At 41.5% G+C, this 21,400-nt stretch overlaps 1 protein-coding gene across 2 annotated transcripts in view; it reads left to right on the top strand.

The window, feature by feature from the left end:
• Positions 1-410: 410 nt before the first annotated feature.
• Positions 411-21,400, top strand: part of NUTM1 (NUT midline carcinoma family member 1) — a 25,267-nt gene continuing 4,277 nt past the window's right edge. For both annotated transcript variants that reach the window (XR_008914883.1, XM_007479984.2), the window contains exons 1-7: positions 411-546; positions 705-805; positions 2,826-3,543; positions 7,064-7,192; positions 18,440-18,579; positions 20,401-20,693; positions 21,223-21,339. Coding sequence is in view for 1 of the 2 variants with exons in the window: in XM_007479984.2 (XP_007480046.2) it covers positions 2,849-3,543; positions 7,064-7,192; positions 18,440-18,579; positions 20,401-20,693; positions 21,223-21,339 (1,374 nt within the window). In the remaining variant the exon portion in view is untranslated. The remainder of the gene's footprint in view (positions 547-704; positions 806-2,825; positions 3,544-7,063; positions 7,193-18,439; positions 18,580-20,400; positions 20,694-21,222; positions 21,340-21,400) is intronic.

Raw genomic sequence — 21,400 nt, 5'->3', positions numbered from 1 at the left:
TGGAATCTGGAGAGAACTTCATTTCACCACTTAGGATCAGTGGATCATAGACTGAGAGCTGGAAGCATTCTTCTAGCCCCAACCTCTCATTTTACAGATGTGGAAACAGATGTTGATAGCTGGAAAGGATCTTAATGTCTACCCCCTCATTATTCAGATGTGACTTTCCCAGCAAAGGTCATTCATCTGGTAATTGTCTGAGATAGGATCTGAACTCAGATCTTCGGGACTCCAAGACAAGCACTCTCTTGTCTGTGCCTTCCCAGCCCAGTTTTTCATATCCTTCCTCCCTCCCTACATAGAATGTTCTTTAGCAGGATGGCCTTGCCCTCACTCTTCTCTCCCCTCCCCCATGGCAGAATACCCTGGTTTCTAGGTTCCAGTTCTGTTTTGATTCAATCTTTTCCCTTCTGCTACCCTCAATTCTTGGGCAGCTACTGTATCCTGGTCACCCTCTGGGCTCTGGACCTGACCCCTGCCCCATCCTGGAGGCTGCTAGGCAGCCCCGATTAGTGCCCAAGCCAGAGGGTCCAGTCCCAGATGGAGGTGAGCGGGGGCTGGGGGCCTGTCACAATAATCCATGCCCCCTACCCCCTCAAACCCTGGGGACAGAAATTTGGGGCTATAATCCTGGGGATCACCTCTTTGGCCTGAACTGTAGGAGCTAAGAGAAAGAGAGATCAATGGATCCATCCTATTCTCAGGCAACAGACCTGGGGAGGTTGGGGAACCATTTTGGAGCCTTGGGGTTCACAAAGACAATGTCTTCAAGCTGATCTGGGAAGCCTTGGAGGAACTGAGCCAGGTAGCTCTGAGAGAAGAGGATCATTAACAGATTTATTTAAATAGGCAAGAAACTTCCAACCCTTAGGCATTAATCCCCTTCAAGAAGGCTAAAAGGGTGAAATGAAATAAGGTCTGGCATTTATATGCTTCTTTCTGTCAATTAGACCTTTGTTTCTCAAATCTTTGATTTAGAAATTGATATTTCAGCAGGAATATAATAGATCAGGGAGGATAGAGGGAATTGGGCAGAAAGGACTTTTGACCAAAATTTGGCCAGTGGTATTCTTTTGCGGAGGCAGGTCCTCAGCTAACCAGGAAACTAGGACGCTGCAGGAGACCTCAAAACAATATCACCTCCATAGGTTAACAGTTATACAACAACTGCTGTAGGATGGAATAGCTGTTTCCTTGAGACCTAGTAACCTTTTTTCTGCCCAGGGACCATTTGGAGTTTGTTCCTTTGGTTTAGCAGGCACTAAAGACTGGGTAATATTGGGGAGATGCTTAATACATGATCATTCATTCAAGGTTGGACTGTATTGATTTACTGAGTTGTTTCAACTGTCCTAGGATCTTAGGCCCTCTAACTCATCTCATCTTGTTCCTTCCCTTATTCATTATGGCTAGCATGTCCTGATCTTTTCTTGCTTGTCATCAGGGTGATGAGCTTCTCCACCATCTTCCATGACTCCATGACCATTTTATGGTCAGGGAGAAGAACCGTGAATTTTATGTCCTTTGTGGGGTGAGGTAAGATTAGGCCTTGGTGGATTGTTAAATTCTTGTTATTATGAATGGAGGTATCTCCTTAGAAGGCTTCTTTTATAATTTTTCCTATGTCTTACTTTGTTTCTTCAACCAGATTGTAAGTTCCTTGAGAGCAGAGACTGCTTCCTATTCGATGTTATATTTTCTTATATTCCCAAAACTTTGTGCACAGTGGGTACTCAATAACTATTTGTTAATTAAAAGTCTTTTCCTTGAGAAGCTTCCATTTCTAAAGGGATGATCCAGGTAAACCACAGATAGAATCAGAATCAGACTTTGCAGCAACTGCCAAATTTCACTATGACTAGCAACCAGCTGCCTGAAGTTTTGGAAAACCTTCATTTTTGTTCACTCCTCCTTCTGCCCCCTTATTACTTCCTCTAATTTTCTGGGATGGAGAGCCTCCAGGAATTTCTATGGATTTTTCCTCCTCAAGGAAGAAATAATCTAGAGAGAGGATTAAGTAAAGAGAGATAACAGAGTCTGGAGTGGCAGAAAGTAGAGAAGTATCTCTGATCCTCCTCCCATAAATGGAAATGGGAGTGTTAGGGATAACTGGTTATGGTTATAGGATTTTTTAAATTGTACTTTTAGGTGAGAAGAACGGGGGACTTAAAAGGAGCAAGGAAATGAAAAAGGGGAGGAATGAAGAAATGGGGCCAGGAACCTCTCTGAGTCTATCTTTAACTTAGGGACCCCAAAGGAGCAGTGGGAAGGGACAGATTCTAGATACTCCCATCCTGGTGCTCAACCTCCTAGGAGGAGGGGGTCATACTTTGAGTTATTACCTTCTGTATGTCAACCCTGTTTTTTTTTTTTACTTTAAACAAAACCACTTTCATTTACTTATTTATTTATTTATTTAGAATATTTTTCCATGGTCACATGATTCATGTTCTTTCCTTCCCCTCCTCCCTCCCCCCAACCCCCTTAGCCAATGAGCAATCCCACTGGGTTTTACATGTATCATTAAGATCTATTTCCATATGATTACTATTTGCAATAGAGTAATCATTTAGATTCTAGATCCTCAACCCTGTTTTGTTTCTTGAAACACCACCCAGTGGAGGTAGAATGCCAATAATATCCTTTTACAGAGGTTATCAGTGACATTATTTTTTTCTTTTCTTTTTCTTCTTTTTTTTTGACTGTCAAAGATGTTTACCTTATGGGTTAGGTGACCAGCTCTGCAATAGTGTCCAAAGGGTACTCAGATGTTGAGGCCTTTAGTTGCCTCATTTCCTGCTCCATTCCCTCCTTTTTCTCAACAGCTCCTCCATTGTCTGGACCTGAAATGACCCCGAAGCCCGGCCCTGTCCCACCCTGTACCTCACTTCCATTACCCCCACCCCCTCCAGGACCGTCAGACAAGCCTCCCTGGGAGCCACCACCTCAAGCTCCCATTTCTTCACCGTTCCCTCCTGGTAGCCCTCTGGTTCTGTCTGCTTTCCCTAGTACACTGCTGGTGACAGGGGATGGGGGAGCAGGCCCTAGTGGGGGTGGAGCTGGTAAGGTCATCGTCAAAGTCAAGACAGAAGGGGGACCAGCTGAGGCGCCCCGTACTCAGACCTTTATCCTTACTCAGACTGCCCTCAACTGGATTGCCCCAGGCCCTCCCCGTGGGGGCCCTGAAGGCCCCACGCCTAGATTTCTAGCAGCCACCAATGTCAAGACCATTCTCCTGGCTAAGGCTGTTGGGGTGGCCCAGGCTAGTGAAGGAGAGGGGCCCCCTACCCATCCTCCCTTAGCCCCACCACCCACTGCCCAATTAGCTCCTATTGTACCCCCAGAAAAGGCTTGGAGGGGGCTAGATGGAACTCCTGGGGAGGGAGGCCCACCACCACCTCGTCCCAAACCCTCCCTGGGTGACCTTTCCTGCACCTCCAAGGGTGTTTATGAGAACTTCCGTCGCTGGCAACGTTACAAGGCACTGGCCCGGAGACACCTACCCCGGAGCCCTGATGCAGAAGCCCTTTCCTGCTTCCTCATGTGAGTGAGTGCTTGCTTTGGGAGCCATGTCTGTAGATGCCTCCAGTCTATTCCTGGAGGGAACAGTCAGGAGGGGACGGATGGGCCTATAGACGAAAGTTGTTTGGAAATAGCTGATTGTAGGTCAGGGACCACAGTGCAACTTGCCAGAAAAAAATGTAGCGGCTTCACATTCAAGCACAGAGGCAGAACAGTTCCAATGGGCCAGCCAGACAGGGATAATTCCTAGGATGGTGCACGTCTGGAAACAAATAACACTGTGTGCCTTTACCTTAGGTTTCTCCTGGTGGAATCAAGTTTAAATGAACATCATGGGCCTCCCTGAAAGATGAAAAACGATCACAAGGCAGGGGCATACATTCTAGGGGATATATTGAAAGGGCAAAGGCCTTGGGGTAGCTGAAGAGTGGGAGGGTGGGGCAGGATCCAGATCCCAGATGCTGAGTCTCATGCTCTTTCCTGGCTACCTCCTTTAGTTATTTCTCAGTTGCCAAAAATGAAGACTCTGCTGACCCCCACCTCAGTCCCTTCAAAGCTCAGTGCCTGGGACACTTTCTCTGTTCTCTTCTACGTTGGGGAAAATTCTGACTTTAGGGAAACAAAGCTTTATATGTAGCCTTGCAGATAGGTTCCATAAATTTTTAGCCAGTCAGAAAACTTAGCCCATTTACAAAGGAAACTCTTCCATGCACCTTAGCTCTGGGACCCATGTAACAATGAGCAAGTAAAGTTGGTGCTGTTACTACCCTCCTTTTACAGATGAGGAAACTGTGTAGCAGGCAGAGGCTCGGTGACTTGCTCAAGGTTGTACGGTGAAGCAAGTGTCTGAGGCAGGACTTGAACTGGTCTTCCTTGACTTAACTTCTGATACTAGTTCTCTCTCTACTGCATCACCACGCTGTTTAAATGAGTTAGTCAACAAACATTTATTAATTGCAGCAGTCTGTGAATGTACCAGGCACGAAGAATGCACAAAAACATCTCTACCCCTCATCAAGCTTATATGGGTGAACCAGCATATATATATACATATATATATATATATATATATAAATGGAGATGGTGGGCGTAGACAATAAGCATTTTTAAGTGCCTACTTTTCTTCAGACCATATACTAAGCATTTTTACAGATAATAACTTAATTGATCCTCACAACAACCTTGTGAGGTAGGTGCTATTATCCCAATTTTAACATAAAAAAAAATGGAGACAAATAGAGTTTAAATGACTTGCCCAAGGTCACACAGCTAGTAAGTGCTCTTCCATGAGGTAGGATTTGAATTTAGATCTTTCTGATGATTCTAGACCCAGAAACTAGCCACTTCTCTATCTAGCTGCAAAATATCCAAAATAAAAAGAAAGTAATTTTCAGGGATACTAGAAGCTAGAAGGAATTAGGAAAGATTTCATTTAGGAAGGGATTCTGAGAAATAGAATTAAGGAGGGTGTGTGTTCTAGGCACGAGGAATGCCCTGTACAAGGGCATAGATATAGGAGTACCAACTAACTTTGGAGGCCGAGTTCTATTCTTTATTTTGCTGACAAAAAAGGGACAAGAGGCAGCTAGAAGATTCCCTATTCCCTCTAGAAAAATATGCCTGCCTGATATACATTCCTTTATTTGGATTAATAGGCTCCTGCATTAATGTTCATATATCCCTGTCAGGAATAATCCTATCTATGTGTCGTGCCTTATTGTGAGTTATCTTAATTATCTGATTAAAGTGCAGCAATGGATAGCGGAGCTAGGCCTAGAATCAGGCTGAAAATCTTGCCTCAGAGTGCTTATTAGCTATGTGACCTTTGGCGAGTCACTCAACCACTACCTGCCTCAGTTTCCTCAGTCATCCTCATCGTCATTCCCAACACATAGCTTCAGATCATCATATTGAGGAAATAGGAGTTTTGACTAGGGAAGGTGTTGATATGGAAGAGGCAATTTTGGAGCATGGGATACTATTTAGAGGCACTCTTCTAGGGTGCCTTGGGCTGCTAGAGGACAGTATGAAGATATTGAATCCTTGAGGACAGGGTGCAATGAAGAAAAGGGAAGTCCCTAGAACTAGGAGAAAGACACAAGAAGGCAAGTAGGAAAACAACAATGATAAGCTCTGCCTATGGTCTTGATGATTGACAATCACTATTTCCTACCATTGAAAAATCTCTTGGGGCAGCCGGGTAGCTGGGTAGCTCAGTGGATTGAGAGTCAGGCCTAGAGACAGGAGGTCTTGGATTCAAATCTGGCCTCAGACACTTCCCATCTGTGTGACCCTGGGCAAGTCACTTAACCCCCATTGCCTAGCCCTTATCACTCTTCTACCTTGGAACCAATATGTAGTATTGATTCCAAGATGTAAGGTAAGGGTTTTAAAAATTTAAAAAAAAAAAAGAAAAGAAAAATGACTTAAGTACTGTAGTTTGATTGCCTGTTCAAGTTTCAGGTATCCGGGTTTAGCTACCCCTGAATAGCTTTTGCAAGGAGAGACAAAAAGATGCCAATTACATCCGAAGGCATGGCAGCCATCAACACGTGGTTGCTTCTTTCACTAACATAGATCGCAAACCTGCTATGCCTTTGCGGTCAGTTTCATGTTTCCTTACGGCTCCCCCAAACGTCCTCCTCTGGTGGGAAGTCTGCTGATGAGCCTGTCCAAATTTAGTGACGCTGAACCTCGGTGAACAGGATCTGTAAGTGCTTCTAGCTTGACAGAACGCGTCAAGAGTTCTGGACAGCTATAGAGAACTCGTGAAATACTGGAGTAGAATTTTAGTGGCCTCTGTCTGTCTCTTTCTCTGACTGTGTCTGTCTCTTTTTTGTCTTACCGTCTCTTTGTCTCTTATGTGACAGCCCCTCAAATCTAACAGCTATCACAGATTCTATGAGAGTGATTAGTCAATCAAAAAGTATTTAATGGGATGCAGCTAGGTGGTTCAGTGGATGAGAACCAGAATTGAATGATGAGCAGCTAAGTGACTCAGTGTATTGAGAGCTAGGCCTAGAGATGGGAGATTCGGGGTTCAAATATGGCATCAGACACTTCCTACCAGTGTGACCCTGGGCAAGTCACTGACCTCCCATGGCTGAGTCCTTACTACTCTTCTGGCTTGGAACAATACACAGTATTGATTCTAAGAGAAAAGGGAAGGGTTTAAAATATGTTTTTAAAATAAATATTTAAATTTAATTAATATAAAAATGTTATAATAAAACATTTAAGTAATACAAAAATTCAAATAAATTTTACCTGCAATGTTTTGGGGATGATACTAACACAAAGACTGAAACAATTCTTAATCTCATTGAATTTCCATTCTAAAAGATTTGCCCAATTTCTGATAGAAAGAAGGATTGAGGAGAGGGAGTTACCATGTCTGATTGGATGTGGGCTGTGAGAGGGCCAGGTAGACGAGTGAGATCCTCTGGGGATAGCAATGGACAAGCAGGATGGGAGGAGTGGGTGTGAGGTGGGTAGTTGCCTGGATAGGTGGGAGATGTGACAGGACTAGGGGTGTTTTTAGCCCAGTGCTTCGTTCCTTGGCCCGGCTAAAACCAGCTATGACTCTGGAGGACGGATTGCCACGGGCCGTGCAAGAGTGGGAGCGCAGTAGCAACTTTGACCGAATGATCTTCTACGAGATGGCAGAAAAGTGAGTCTGACCCTTGTTCTCTTGACTGAGGAAGGATCTGTGGTAGGGATCATTCGACGGGATGACTGTGGGTGGGGTGGGTGGGGGTCTCATGGCAGGTTGGTGTCTGAAGGGTCTGTGGTAAGGCAGAACAGGTGTGGGACGACACAAGGTTCTCCCGAGTCCCAGGTATCTCACCCCCATTTGTCTTACAGCATGTTCCCAGTCTAATCCCTTTTCTTGCTACAAATTCCTGTTTCATCCATTCTTTCACCCATCATGAACTATTCCCAGGATCAGTTGATTTACAGTACATCCCCCCTGAACCTCTTTATCCCTTCTTTTCTTAGGAGCTCCCTTTCTTTGGGGACCATGGCCTGAGAGGATTCAGAGGTGATTTGATGTTGGCTAGATTTGAGCCCGGAAGTCTGTTAAGTATTTATAGACTCCAGAGTACAGATACAGAAAACCAATGGAATACACCCCAGATAGATAGTTCTTTTCCAGCTAAATTCTCCATTCTCAAGAATCTAGGCATTGGAAATTGCAGCAGAGGAAGATCATTTAATCTATAAAAGTTGGGAAGTGGGAAATATGTTAAGAAATTGGCAGGCATTGTTTAGTGGAAATCTGGATACTTGGGTTCAGCTTATATTTCTTTCTTTCCTCCAGTTCACAGTTTCCTACTGACCCCCAAACCCCCTTTAGCCTGAGCTTGGCTACCCCTTTCTCTCCACCTTTCTTTTCTTCCAAAGATACCATTCCAATACTAGAAATTCTTGCTCTAGGATTCCTGTAGCTGCAGGAACGCCTTTCTATCTTTGATCTCCTAAATGCCCAGTAGTGGGATCCTTTTTTCCTTTATTAATTTTGGAAAATGTCCTAAATGAGTTCCTTTCTCTCTCCAATTCCTCTTTCAATACACAGCTAAAATAATATGTCTGACCACATCACCCCCCCCCCCCCCCCTACTCAAAAACCTTCAGGGACTCCTTTGTACCCAAACTGGATATCAACCACTTCTCCTGGATAAATTCCAATCTCTGCCATTCAGCATGGTCCTAATATGGGGGCAAGCCAGTTCGGAAAGGGATTCCAGGTGTCCTTTTTTGTTTTATGTGGCTATTGGCTACAGGCTCAACTCAGTTCTATAAGTTAATAGTGGGCTTGATCCCCACTTTCTGTAAAGATGCTCAGGTCTCTTTTCGGACTTCCGGTTAAGATGGCGGCTTAGAGAAAGCTAAAGCTCAGATCTCCGGAAAACCCTTCCTGACCGATCTCAAACCAAAAGCTCCTAAGGCGCCGAAATTCAAAACGATCAACAGCACAGACCCTGGGAACCCTCCTCCTGGACCTGGACCCGGTTCAAAAGGTACGGCTCCCCTCAAAAGCCAGAACCCGAGATCACTCGGACCTCAGGGGTAGGAGCGCAGAGTTCAAGGCTCCGGAAGCCGCAGCCCGGCTGGGCTCAGAGAGCAGAGTCCTCCGAACCACAACCCTCAGGGCCTTCTACCCGAGTCCGGGTGAAAGTTACTGCCTGGGGCTTCTGCTGCAGAGAGCTGGTCGAAACAACAGCAACCCTCAGGGCGGGCAAGACAGCCTCACAGGCTGGATCCTGCTATCCAAGTCTCAGTGAAAGTCCTTGCCCTCAGAGCTTGGGTTAGCTGCAGCCCATCCCCCCGCAGGCCGAGGAAACAGCCTCACGGCCAGCGATTCTGAAGGCAACTTCCGGAAAGCGAGCCGGGGGGAGAGTGTGGCCTCGTGGTCCGACCCTTCCATTCCAGTTCCAGTGAGGCATATTCAGTTTAACCCAGGGAAAGCTCATAGAAGGGACAATCTGCCCCGGACTAAAGCCTCTGATCACCAGACAGAGATAAGAAAAGCTAATCCTCCACATTCAGAGATGGCAGCAAACTCCACAGAAGCACAGAAGCCCCAAAATACCAAGAAAATAAGAAGAAAGGGGCGACTTTGGACACATTCTATGGAACCAAAATACAAAATACAGAGCAGATAGAAGAAGATATACAAGAAAATTCTCCAAAATCTTCCAAAGGAAATAGAAACTCTCCACAAACCCATGAAGAATTTGAATCAGAAATGACCAAAAAGATGGAAGCCCTCTGGGAGGAAAAGTGGGAAATAATGCAAAAGAAATTCACACATCTACAAAACCAGTTTGACCAAACTGTAAAAGAAAACCAGGCTTTAAAGCAAGAACTAATAAAGCAAAGCCAAAACACCAAGAAATTAGAAGAGAACATAAAATATCTCACCGACAAGGTGATAGATCTGGAAAATAGAGGGAGAAGAGAAAATTTAAGAATAATTGGACTCCCAGAAAAGCCAGAAATAAACACCAAACTGGACATGGTGATACAAGATATAATCAAAGAAAATTGCCCAGAGATTCTAGAACAAGGGGGCAATACAGCCACTGACAGAGCTCACAGAACACCTTCTACACTAAACCCCCAAAAGACAACTCCCAGGAATGTAATTGCCAAATTCCAAAGCTATCAAACAAAAGAAAAAATCCTACAGGAAGCCAGAAAAAGACAATTTAGATATAAAGGAATGCCAATCAGGGTCACACAAGACCTTGCAAGTTCTACTCTGAATGATCGTAAGGCATGGAACATGATCTTCAGAAAGGCAAGAGAGCTGGGTCTCCAACCAAGAATCAGCTACCCAGCAAAACTGACTATATACTTCCAAGGGAAAGTATGGGCATTCAACAAAATAGAAGACTTCCAACTTTTTGCAAAGAAAAGACCAGAGCTCTGTGGAAAGTTTGATACCGAAAATCAAAGAGCAAGGAATACCTGAAAAGGTAAATATTAAGGAAAGGGGAAAATGTTATCTTCTTCTTTTACTCAAACTCTCTTCTATAAGGACTACATTTATATCAATCTATGTATACTAATATGTGGGGAAAATGTAATGTATAAATAGGGGGTAAAGAAAGACCAAATAGAATAATGGTTCTCACACAAAGATTCACATGGGAAGGGGAGGGGAAGAAAACTCCTATAAGAAGGAGAGGAAGAGAGGGTTTTTTTTTTTTTACTTAAACCTCAATCTCAGGGAAATCAACTCTGAGAGGGAAAAACATCCAGATCCATTGGGATCTTGAATTCTATCTTACCCAACAAGGGTAAGGAGAAGGGAAAACCGAGGGGGGGAGGGGGAGAGGGAGAACAAAAAGGGAGGGAAAGAGAGGGGGGAGGGGGAGAGGGAGAACAAAAAGGGAGGGAAAGAGAGGGGGGAGGGGGAGGGAAGAAAAAGGGAGGGACTAAAAAGGGAAACATCAAGGGAGGGGACAAGGGGACTGATTCAAAGTAAATCACTGGACTAAAAGGTAGAGCCGAAGAAGAAAAGGTTAGAATTAGGGAAGGCAATCAAAATGCCAGGGAGTCCACAAATGACAATCATAACTTTGAACGTGAATGGGATGAACTCACCCATAAAACGTAGACGAATAGCAGAATGGATTAGAATCCAAAACCCTACCATATGTTGTCTTCAAGAAACACACATGAGGCGGGTTGACACCCACAAGGTCAGAATTAAAGGATGGAGTAAGACCTTCTGGGCCTCAACTGATAGAAAGAAGGCAGGAGTGGTAATCATGATATCTGATAAAGCCAATGCAAAAATAGACCTGATCAAAAGGGATAGGGAAGGTAATTATATTTTGTTAAAAGGGACTCTAGACAATGAGGAAATATCATTAATCAACATGTATGCACCAAATAATATAGCACCCAAATTTCTAATGGAGAAACTAGGAGAATTGAAGGAAGAAATAGACAATAAAACCATACTAGTGGGAGACTTAAACCAACCATTATCAAACTTAGATAAATCAAATCAAAAAATAAATAAGAAAGAGGTAAAAGAAGTGAATGAAATCTTAGAAAAATTAGAATTAATAGACATATGGAGAAAAATAAATAGGGATAAAAAGGAATACACCTTCTTCTCAGCACCACATGGCACATTCACAAAAATTGACCATACATTAGGTCACAGAAACATAGCACACAAATGCAAAAAAGCAGAAATAATGAATGCAGCCTTCTCAGATCACAAGGCAATAAAAATAATTATTAGTAATGGTACATGGAAAACCAAATCTAAAACCAATTGGAAATTAAACAATATGATACTCCAAAACCATTTAGTTAAAGAAGAAATCATAGAAACAATTAATAATTTCATCAAGGAAAATGACAATGGCGAAACATCCTTTCAAACCTTTTGGGATGCAGCCAAAGCAGTAATCAGAGGCAAATTCATATCCCTGAAAGCTTAGATTAACAAACAAGGGAGAGCAGAGATCAATCAATTGGAAATGCAATTGAAAAAACTCGAAAGCGATCAAATTAAAAACCCCCAGCAGAAAACCAAATTAGAAATCCTAAAAATTAAGGGAGAAATTAATAAAATCGAAAGTGATAGAACTATTGATTTAATAAATAAGACAAGAAGCTGGTACTTTGAAAAAACAAACAAAATAGACAAAGTACTGGTCAATCTAATTAAAAAAAGGAAGGAAGAAAAGCAAATTCACAGCATTAAAGATGAAAAGGGGGACAGCACCTCCAATGAGGAGGAAATTAAGGCAATCATTAGAAATTACTTTGCCCAATTATATGGCAATAAATACACCAATTTAGGAGAAATGGATGAATATATACAAAAATACAAACTGCCTAGACTAACAGAAGAGGAAATAGAATTCTTAAATAATCCCATATCAGAAATTGAAATCCATCAAGCCATCAAAGAACTTCCTAAGAAAAAATCCCCAGGGCCTGATGGATTCACCTGTGAATTCTATCAGACATTCAGAGAACAGTTAATCCCAATACTATACAAACTATTTGACATAATAAGAAAAGAGGGAGTTCTACCAAACTCCTTTTACAACACAAACAGGGTACTGATTCCAAAACCAGGCAGGTCAAAAACAGAGAAAGAAAACTATAGGCCAATCTCCCTAATGAATATAGATGCAAAAATCTTAAATAGGATACTAGCAAAAAGACTCCAGCAAGTGATCAGAAGGATCATTCACCATGATCAAGTAGGATTTATACCAGGGATGCAGGGCTGGTTCAACATTAGGAAAACCATCCACATAATTGACCACATCAACAAGCAAACTAGCAAGAACCACATGATTATCTCAATAGATGCAGAAAAAGCCTTTGATAAAATACAACACCCATTCCTATTAAAAACACTAGAAAGCATAGGAATAGAAGGGTCATTCCTAAAAATAATAAACAGTATATATCTAAAACCAACAGCTAATATCATCTGCAATGGGGATAAACTAGATGCATTCCCAATAAGATCAGGAGTGAAACAAGGATGCCCATTATCACCTCTACTATTTGACATTGTACTAGAAACACTAGCAATAGCAATTAGAGAAGATAAAGGAATTGAAGGCATCAAAATAGGCAAGGAGGAGACCAAGTTATCACTCTTTGCGGATGACATGATGGTCTACTTAAAGAATCCTAGAGATTCAACCAAAAAGCTAATTGAAATAATCAACAACTTTAGCAAAGTTGCAGGATACAAAATAAACCCACATAAATCATCAGCTTTTCTATATATCTCCAACACAGCTCAGCAGCAAGAACTAGAAAGAGAAATCCCATTCAAAATCACCTTAGACAAAATAAAATACCTAGGAATCTATCTCCCAAGACAAACACAGGAACTATATGAACACAACTACAAAACACTCGCCACACAACTAAAACTAGACCTGAACAAATGGAAAAACATTAACTGCTCATGGATAGGACGAGCCAATATAATAAAAATGACCATCCTACCCAAACTTATTTATCTATTTAGTGCCATACCCATTGAACTACCAAAATACTTCTTCACTGATTTAGAAAAAACCATAACAAAGTTCATTTGGAAGAACAAAAGATCAAGGATATCCAGGGAAATAATGAAAAAAAACACATATGATGGGGGCCTTGCAGTCCCTGACCTAAAACTATATTACAAAGCAGCAGTCATCAAAACAATTTGGTACTGGCTAAGAAACAGAAAGGAAGATCAGTGGAATAGACTGGGGGAAAGCGACCTCAGCAAGACAGTATACGATAAACCCAAAGATCCCAGCTTTTGGGACAAAAATCCACTATTCGATAAAAACTGCTGGGAAAATTGGAAGACAGTGTGGGAGAGACTAGGAATAGATCAACACCTCACACCCTACACCAAGATAAATTCAAAATGGGTGAGTGACTTAAACATAAAGAAGGAAACCATAAGTAAATTGGGTAAACACAGAATAGTATACATGTCAGACCTTTGGGAGGGGAAAGGCTTTAAAACCAAGCAAGATATAGAAAGAATCACAAAATGTAAAATAAATAATTTTGACTACATCAAACTAAAAAGCTTTTGTACAAACAAAACCAATATAACTAAAATCAGAAGGGAAACAACAAATTGGGAAAAAATCTTCATAGAAACCTCTGACAAAGGTTTAATTACTCATATTTATAATGAGCTAAATCAATTGTACAAAAAATCAAGCCATTCTCCAATTGATAAATGGGCAAGGGAAATGGATAGGCAGTTCTCAGATAAAGAAATCAAAACTATCAACAAGCACATGAAGAAGTGTTCTACATCTCTTATAATCAGAGAGATGCAAATCAAAACAACTCTGAGGTATCACCTCACACCTAGCAGATTGGCTAACATAACAGCAAAGGAAAGTAATGAATGCTGGAGGGGATGTGGCAATGTAGGGACATTAATTCATTGCTGGTGGAGTTGTGAATTGATCCAACCATTCTGGAGGGCAATTTGGAACTATGCCCAAAGGGCGACAAAAGAATATCTACCCTTTGACCCAGCCATAGCACTGCTGGGTCTGTACCCCAAAGAGATAATGGACACAAAGACTTGTACAAAAATATTCATAGCTGCGCTCTTTGTGGTGGCCCAAAACTGGAAAACGAGGGGATGCCCCTCAATTGGGGAATGGCTGAACAAACTGTGGTATATGTTGGTGATGGAATACTATTGTGCTAAAAGGAATAATAAAGTGGAGAAGTTCCATGGAGACTGGAACAACCTCCAGGAAGTGATGCAGAGCGAGAGGAGCAGAACCAGGAGAACATTGTACACAGAGACTAATACATTGTGGTATAATCGAACATAATGGACTTCTCCATTAGTGGCGGTGTAATGTCCCTGAACAACTTGCAGGGATCCAGGAGAAAAAAACACCATTCATAAGCAAAGGATAAACTATGGGAGTGGAAACACCGAGAAAAAGCAACTGCCTGAATACAGAGGTTGAGGGGACATGACAGAGGATAGACTTTAAATGAACACTCTAGTGCAAATACTATCAACAAAGCAATGGGTTCAAATCAAGAAAACATCTAATGCCCAGTGGACTTACGCGTCGGCTATGGGGGGTGGGGGGGGAGGAAAAGAAAATGATCTATGTCTTTAACGAATAATGCTTGGAAATGATCAAATAAAATATATTTAAAAAAAATAAAAAAAAAAGATGCTCAGGTCTTTCCTACCTTAAAAACCTTCCCTTGAACCTCCAGCTACATGTAGTACAATAGCTTTCCCCCCCTTCATTGCTAAACTCCAAGAAAGTAATTTTCTGCTTCTTTCTGTTTCTTCACTGTCCATTCTATGCTCAGTTCCATGTAGAATGGTTTTTCAACCCCACCACTATAAAATGTTGCTAATGGTCTCTTAATGACAAAGTTCCATGATCTTTTTCAGTCTTCAGATTGAACAACTTGACCTTTCTGCCTTATTCAACACTATTGACCACTTTTACCCTCTTAGATACATATTCAACTGCATTGATTTCTTTTTTTGTGTCTCATATGTGATGCACATATTTATTTATTTATTGCATTTTCCCCTGGTAAGAAAATTTTTGTTTAATATAGAACAATAGTATTTTAAATTGTTTTTAAATTTTTATTTTAAAAAGTTTATGTTTGTTGGCTTCATCAAAATTCCCAGTATCTCCCTCCATGTCTCCTTCCCACACCAGAAATGGCATCACTTATCAAAAACAAACAAACAAAACCAAACCCTTGTCTTTCCTATTTCAATTTATCACTTCTATCTGGAGGTAGATATTCACAGGTTATTCTTGAAACATTTGTTCTGTATCTGTATGTAGTGTTCTCTTGATTCTTCTCATTCTGTTTTTCATCATTTTATGTAGGTCTCACCATGCTTTTTAAAAATATCTCACTGATTTTTGTATCATTGTTCTTTCCTGGTTCTCCATCAGCTTGACTGCTTCCATAATCCTCCTCCTATTTTCTGAGTAGAGGTGTCCCTTAAAACTTTCTTCTAGGTGGTCTTTGATGATGATAATGATAGCCAACATTTATAGAGTGCTTTAAGTGTGCAAGGTGTTTTACAAATATGATCTAATTTTATTATATGGTCTCATAGGGTCACCTCTCACCTCTATAAGATAACTTCTAAATTATACACGTACAGTCCTAATTTTCCAAACCCTCTTACCTCCTCAGCTGAATATTATAGTTTCAAATATCCAGTTGTCTGCTCAATATCTTTAACTAGGTTCCTCCATCACCCCAAACTACACATTTCTAAAACCAAACTCATTGCTTTCCTGCACTAAGGCTATGTCTCCTTTCAAATTTCCTTTTTCAGTTGATAGTACAACCATCCTCCCACTCATTTGGACTTAAAATCTCAAGGTTATCTTCAGTTCTCTCCTTTCCCACATTCCCCACATCCAGTCCAGTACAAAGTTTGGTCAATTTTGCTTTGACAAAATCTCTTGTATCTGTTTTCTTCTTTCAGCTCCATTCTGGTTCAACCTAGTTCAGTTGTATCATTACTTCAAAAGAGAATTTTATTGTTAGCTTTTGCATATTATATTGCATTCATTTTCTTTCTCCTCTATGAAATCAAATCCTTCTTTGTAAGAACAACAATAATATAAACAAAGAAAATCAATGCAAGGCAACTGCATCTGACAGTATAGATATTGTATTCCACATCTGTACTCCCTGAATCTTTACCTGGAGGAGGGTGGTATATTTCCTTGACAGTTTTCCAGTACGGAGACGATTACAATTTGTCATAGTTTGACTGCTTTTTAATGTTATCATTTACATTATTAGAATCATTATGTTCTCTTGGTTCTCTTTTCTTCAGTCTTCATTACTTTGTTCAAGAATTTGTTTGGAAGATCTTTCAATATTTCATACCTGATAAATTCATAATTTATTATGATATAATAATATTCCATTGCATTCATATATTCAAATCACTCACTAGTCCATGATCATTCATTTTGTTTCATGTTTTGGCTACTACAAAGAATATTATTATGAATATTTTGTTATATATATGTTTGAGTTTATGTGTGTGCATGCACACACATACATATACATACCCCTTTGTTTCTGTCGCTGATCTCCTTGGAGCATATGCTTCATAGTGGCATCCTCGTTTCCTTGTTACTTTTTGCCTGGACTACTATTGGATAGTCTTTTAAAACCTCTTTTCCTCTTTCTAATTCCTCCTTCATACCATTGCTAAAATAACACACAGGTCTGATCATCCCCTATTCAAAAACCTTTAGAAGTTCTTCAATAATTGTAGGACAAAATATGCTAACTTGCTTTCGATGCCTTCCACAATATAGTATCTTTCCTACCTTATTAAAATTTCTTCTTTCACATGCTCTGTCTCAGTGGACATGCTGTCTCTATTATGCATTTGCATGAATAGATGTCTATGCACAGAATGTTCTCCCTCCCTCCTTCATCTCTGTGTATTGGAATCCTTCTCTTCCTTCAAGATTCAGAACTGGTGCAAACTCCTCTGGGAAGCCTTTCTTAATCACTCATTATTCTTTTCCTTCTCAGTTTCCTAGCAGTTTTTCTGGCCCTCACCTTTCTCTCCATCACACTCTACCTTCTGATTTAATGACCTATGTACATGTTATATAACTACTACTCTTCTTTCTTTCCCCTTGCCCAAAATCCTCTTCCCTTGCTAGATGCTGTACAAACTCCTTGAAGTCAGATATGGTGTTACTTTTGGCTTTTGTATTTCTAAGGCTTAACACAATACCGTACCCACGGGGGTATTTAATCAGCACTCTTTGAATTAAATGTCAATTGTGTTCTCTGCTCAGCGCAGGGATTTACAAAAAAAGAGGATATAATCCTGATTATGAAGAGTTTCTAGGCTTCCACCTGGCAATACTTTGCCAACTATATCCTAATTATAACCATTCTTGTTCATTATATGAAATATTCCTGGGTTCAGATTCCATTTCCGTCCCTCTTTTTTAAGGTCAGGCCACTCCCTTCCTATTTTTTGGGCCTGCTTCCTACTGATGAATTGGAACCAACTCCAGAATCCTTTGGAGAATCTCTATACCCACTACTTTGAGAATACAGAAACAAACAAACCAGCCCACCTGAAGCCTTCCTGTCTACCATCTTCTTAACCAGCTAAGAATCCAGCACTCTTTAGTGTATTTCCCAACTCAAGGCCATACCACATGTAATACTTATAGCACCTACCTCCCAAGGTTGTTGCAAGGATCAAATGAGACACGGTATGTAAAGTGCTTTGCCAACCTTAAGGTGCTATAGAAATAGGAGGTATTTATTATATTTAAAAGTAGCATGTATATTATTATTTTAAAAATTAGTACATGCACTTTGCAGCTCATTGGGAAAAAGAAGATAGGCATTATGATCATCAGGGGCTGCAAGATGCAAAAAGTAAGACCAAGGAAGTGGTCTGAGCACAGGAAAGAGCCTCAGTTTTTTCTTTCTTCTCCACAACTGATTTGGCGGTTGTCTCTCCAGAGTGTTGCGTAGATAAGGGGGTACATGTGATGACAAGGAGCGCCGGATTTGGTCAGCACACGGTACAAATCTTGGCTCTGTGGCTCACCATATGTGTGACCTGGATCAAGTCATTTAATATATGTGAGCTTCAGTTTTCTTATGGGTAAAATTTGGGGATTGGATTAGATGGTTTCTAAGGTTCCTTCCAGCTCTAAATCTATGATCCTGTGTCCTGATCACTTTCTTAGGCGACTCATATTAGATAGGACCTGAAGCCCTAAGCTTAGAGTGCTTCAATTCAGTTTCCATATGGTTGTAGTCTGGGAGCTGGAAAGTGAGTCAGTGTACCTTACCTTCAGTTCCTTCCCTTCCCTATCCGGTACAGGTTCATGGAGTTTGAGGCTGAGGAGGAAATGCAGATTCAGAAGGTGCAACTGATGAGTGGGTCTCAGTGCTTGCCTCCTCCAACCCCTCCCAAGCTTGAACCCCCAGGACCCCCAGTCCCTGAGATTTGCCAACAACAAGGTATGGACACCCAGGCTTTAGTAGGAGCTTTAGGGGTAGACCCCTGAGCCAGATTTCCCCTGAAGGGAAAAGAATAGGAAGCAGCCATAGATCATCTGAGTCTTGCAAGATTATTTATCAATCACCACAGTTCCTGTTACCTGGAACACTTGAGTTCTGAACCTGAATATAGTACTCATTTGCCTACTATCCTGCATTATTTGCATGCTTTTTTTCTCTGCCTATTAAAAAAAAAAAAAAGCTCCAAATACAGACCCCTGCCTTGTCTCTGCAGCTTTTCCCTCAGAAGATGTATTTTGGTGTAATGGAATAAACATTACATTAAGAGACAGTACTGGGTTTTTGATCCTCTTGCTAACTAGCTATATGACTTTGGGCAATTCCATTAATTCTCTTTGGACATCAGTTGCCTGCTCTGTCAAGGAAAGATGATAATACCTTACCTGTCTGGAAGAAGAGGTTTAGATCAAATTAAAACAACAACAACAACAAAAAACCTAACAGATTTCTTCCACTATTTAAAAAAAAATAATCTTAGCTGTTTTCCAAAAACAAACAAAAAAAACCCATAACCAAAACATTTTAGGAAAATTCACCAAAAGTTCAGAGAAAGAAAATATTTGGAGTGCTTGGGGGCATCTAGGTGGCTCAGTAGATTGAGAGCCAGGCCCAGAGACTGGAGGTCCTGGGTTCAAATGTGGCCTCAAACACTTCTTCACTGTGTGTCCCTGGGCAAGTCACTTAACCTCCATTGCCTTGCTCTTATCACTTTTCTGCCTTGATACCAATATACAGTATTGATTCTGAGATTGAAGGGAAAAAACCAAACAAGCATATGTGTATATATATTTTCATATATATGGAGAGAGATCGAGAGAGCACTTCTTGGTTTCTGTTAAGTATTTAGTACAACACAAACATCATATCAAATTTAAAAATAACTATGTTTTTTCCTGCTTTTTGCCTGTAAAGCTAGGTGGCTCAGTGGATAGAATACCAGGCCTGCAGTTGCAAGAAGCTGGTTTTCACATTTGGCCTTAGATTTTTTTTTAGCTATATGACCCCATTTGCCTAGCCCTTGCCCTTTTGTCTTAGAGTTGTAACTAAAAGAGAAGGTAAGGGTTTAAAAAAGAGCATTTTTAGCCCTTTACTAAGGATGCTATCAGCCTTCCCATCTCAGGGATATGTAAACACTGCTGGTATTTTCTGAACTATGATTACAAAAGTAAAATCTTTTTTTTAGCACGCTGGTACTGAAAGTAGTTTATTTCACTATAAAGAAAAGCTAGATTAGTATTTGAATATAAATTTAGAGCCGAGATTCATGATTTCATTTCAGGTTTTAGCCAGATAGTCTTTTGTGACTTCTTTTTAAAAAATACATAGGTGGCTCTAAAGTTCCCTTGATTCTGCGGTTGTTTTCTTAGGACCTCCTGCTCCTGACTCTCCTCTTTAGGGTTCTTGTGTCCAGTGTCCCCCAGCCTCTGCTAAGTCAGGTCAGGCCTACCCAGTCTAGAGATACTTCAGTGCAGCCAATTCAGTAGCATTGATTGGAGAAGAAATGATACCTAATGGAGGGGACAAGTCACGAATGCATTGTATTTTGGCCACACTGCCATTCAGTCTTTGCCCTTCCCCTGACCCCTCCCTAGGCTCCTAATCACAATGGAACTTGTGTGGACAGTTTCCCCATTTTGAGGGTCTGGGTAGCTGGAAGTTCCCTTTCCAGTTACTTATGGGGTGGGACATTTTTATGGGTTCCACAATAGTAGGACGTGTGACTGGTGTTGTCTCTCCCTCTCTTCCACCGTGCCCCTCCAGTTTATATCCCAAAGAAGGCGGCCTCTAAGAGCCGCCCCCCACGCCGTCGCCAACGCCGGCCTCCTCGCCCCTCTGCCCCTGAAGCACCCAAAGAGATCCCACCAGAAGCAGTGAAGCAATATGCTGACATCATGGCCGGGCTGGTGGGAGTGCCCCATCCTGCCACAGGGGATCCAGAGGGGAAACAAGAAGAAGAGGAGGAGGAGGAGGAAGAAGAGGAGGAGGCCTATCCTGATCCTGGTCTGCTGAGTTACATCGAGGAGCTATGTGCTCAGGATGTCTTTGTCTCCAAGGTAAGGACATGCCTAGAAGGGGGAGGTTCTTGCCTCGGACCCTGATGGGAGACTTCTGGAATCCCCGAATCTGGGGTGGGGATTTCCTTCTTTTTGTTTTGTTTCTTGCCTAAGAGAAGATAGTGCAAGGAGCTGAGTCCTATTGCCTTGCCTAGCTTTAATTGAGAACCTGGGAGTGAGCAGGAAGAGCTAAGGCTGTGCTCTCTAGAGATCCTCTTGTTTACCAGGTTTCCCCTTGTTCCATGACCTGTGCCTTAAACCTATTTTCCTTCTCTTCAAGCTACCTGGAAGCAGGTAAATGGTGCTGTGAGTAATTTGACTTGGAGACAGGACGATTGGGTTCAGATCCCATTTCAGACACTGGGTGACCCTGGGCAAGTCACTGGACTTCTGCTTCCATTGCATCTATAAAATGAGGATCATGATAGCACTTCACAGAATTGTAGTGAAGATCAAATAAGATAACATTTTACAGTGCTTTGCAAACCCTAAAGTGCTATATAAATGCTAATTATTTTCTCTCTCTCAGGTGGAGGCTGTGATTCACCCTAGGTTTTTGGCAGAGGTGCTGTCACCAGAACAACAGAGGGATCCCTTGGCCCTAAGTGAGGAACTAGAACAGGAAGAGGGACTCACTCCCACTCAGGTAAAGGATGGTAGGGAATGGGAAGCAGGGAGGGAGCCAAGAGGGAAGCCCCTTGAACTTG

The sequence above is a fragment of the Monodelphis domestica genome, chromosome 1, assembly GCF_027887165.1.
Source record: "Monodelphis domestica isolate mMonDom1 chromosome 1, mMonDom1.pri, whole genome shotgun sequence".
In the NCBI taxonomy this organism is placed as follows: Eukaryota; Metazoa; Chordata; class Mammalia; order Didelphimorphia; family Didelphidae; genus Monodelphis; species Monodelphis domestica.
Note: the sequence above shows the minus strand (reverse complement) of the source record. Positions and strands in the feature narration are given on the sequence as shown.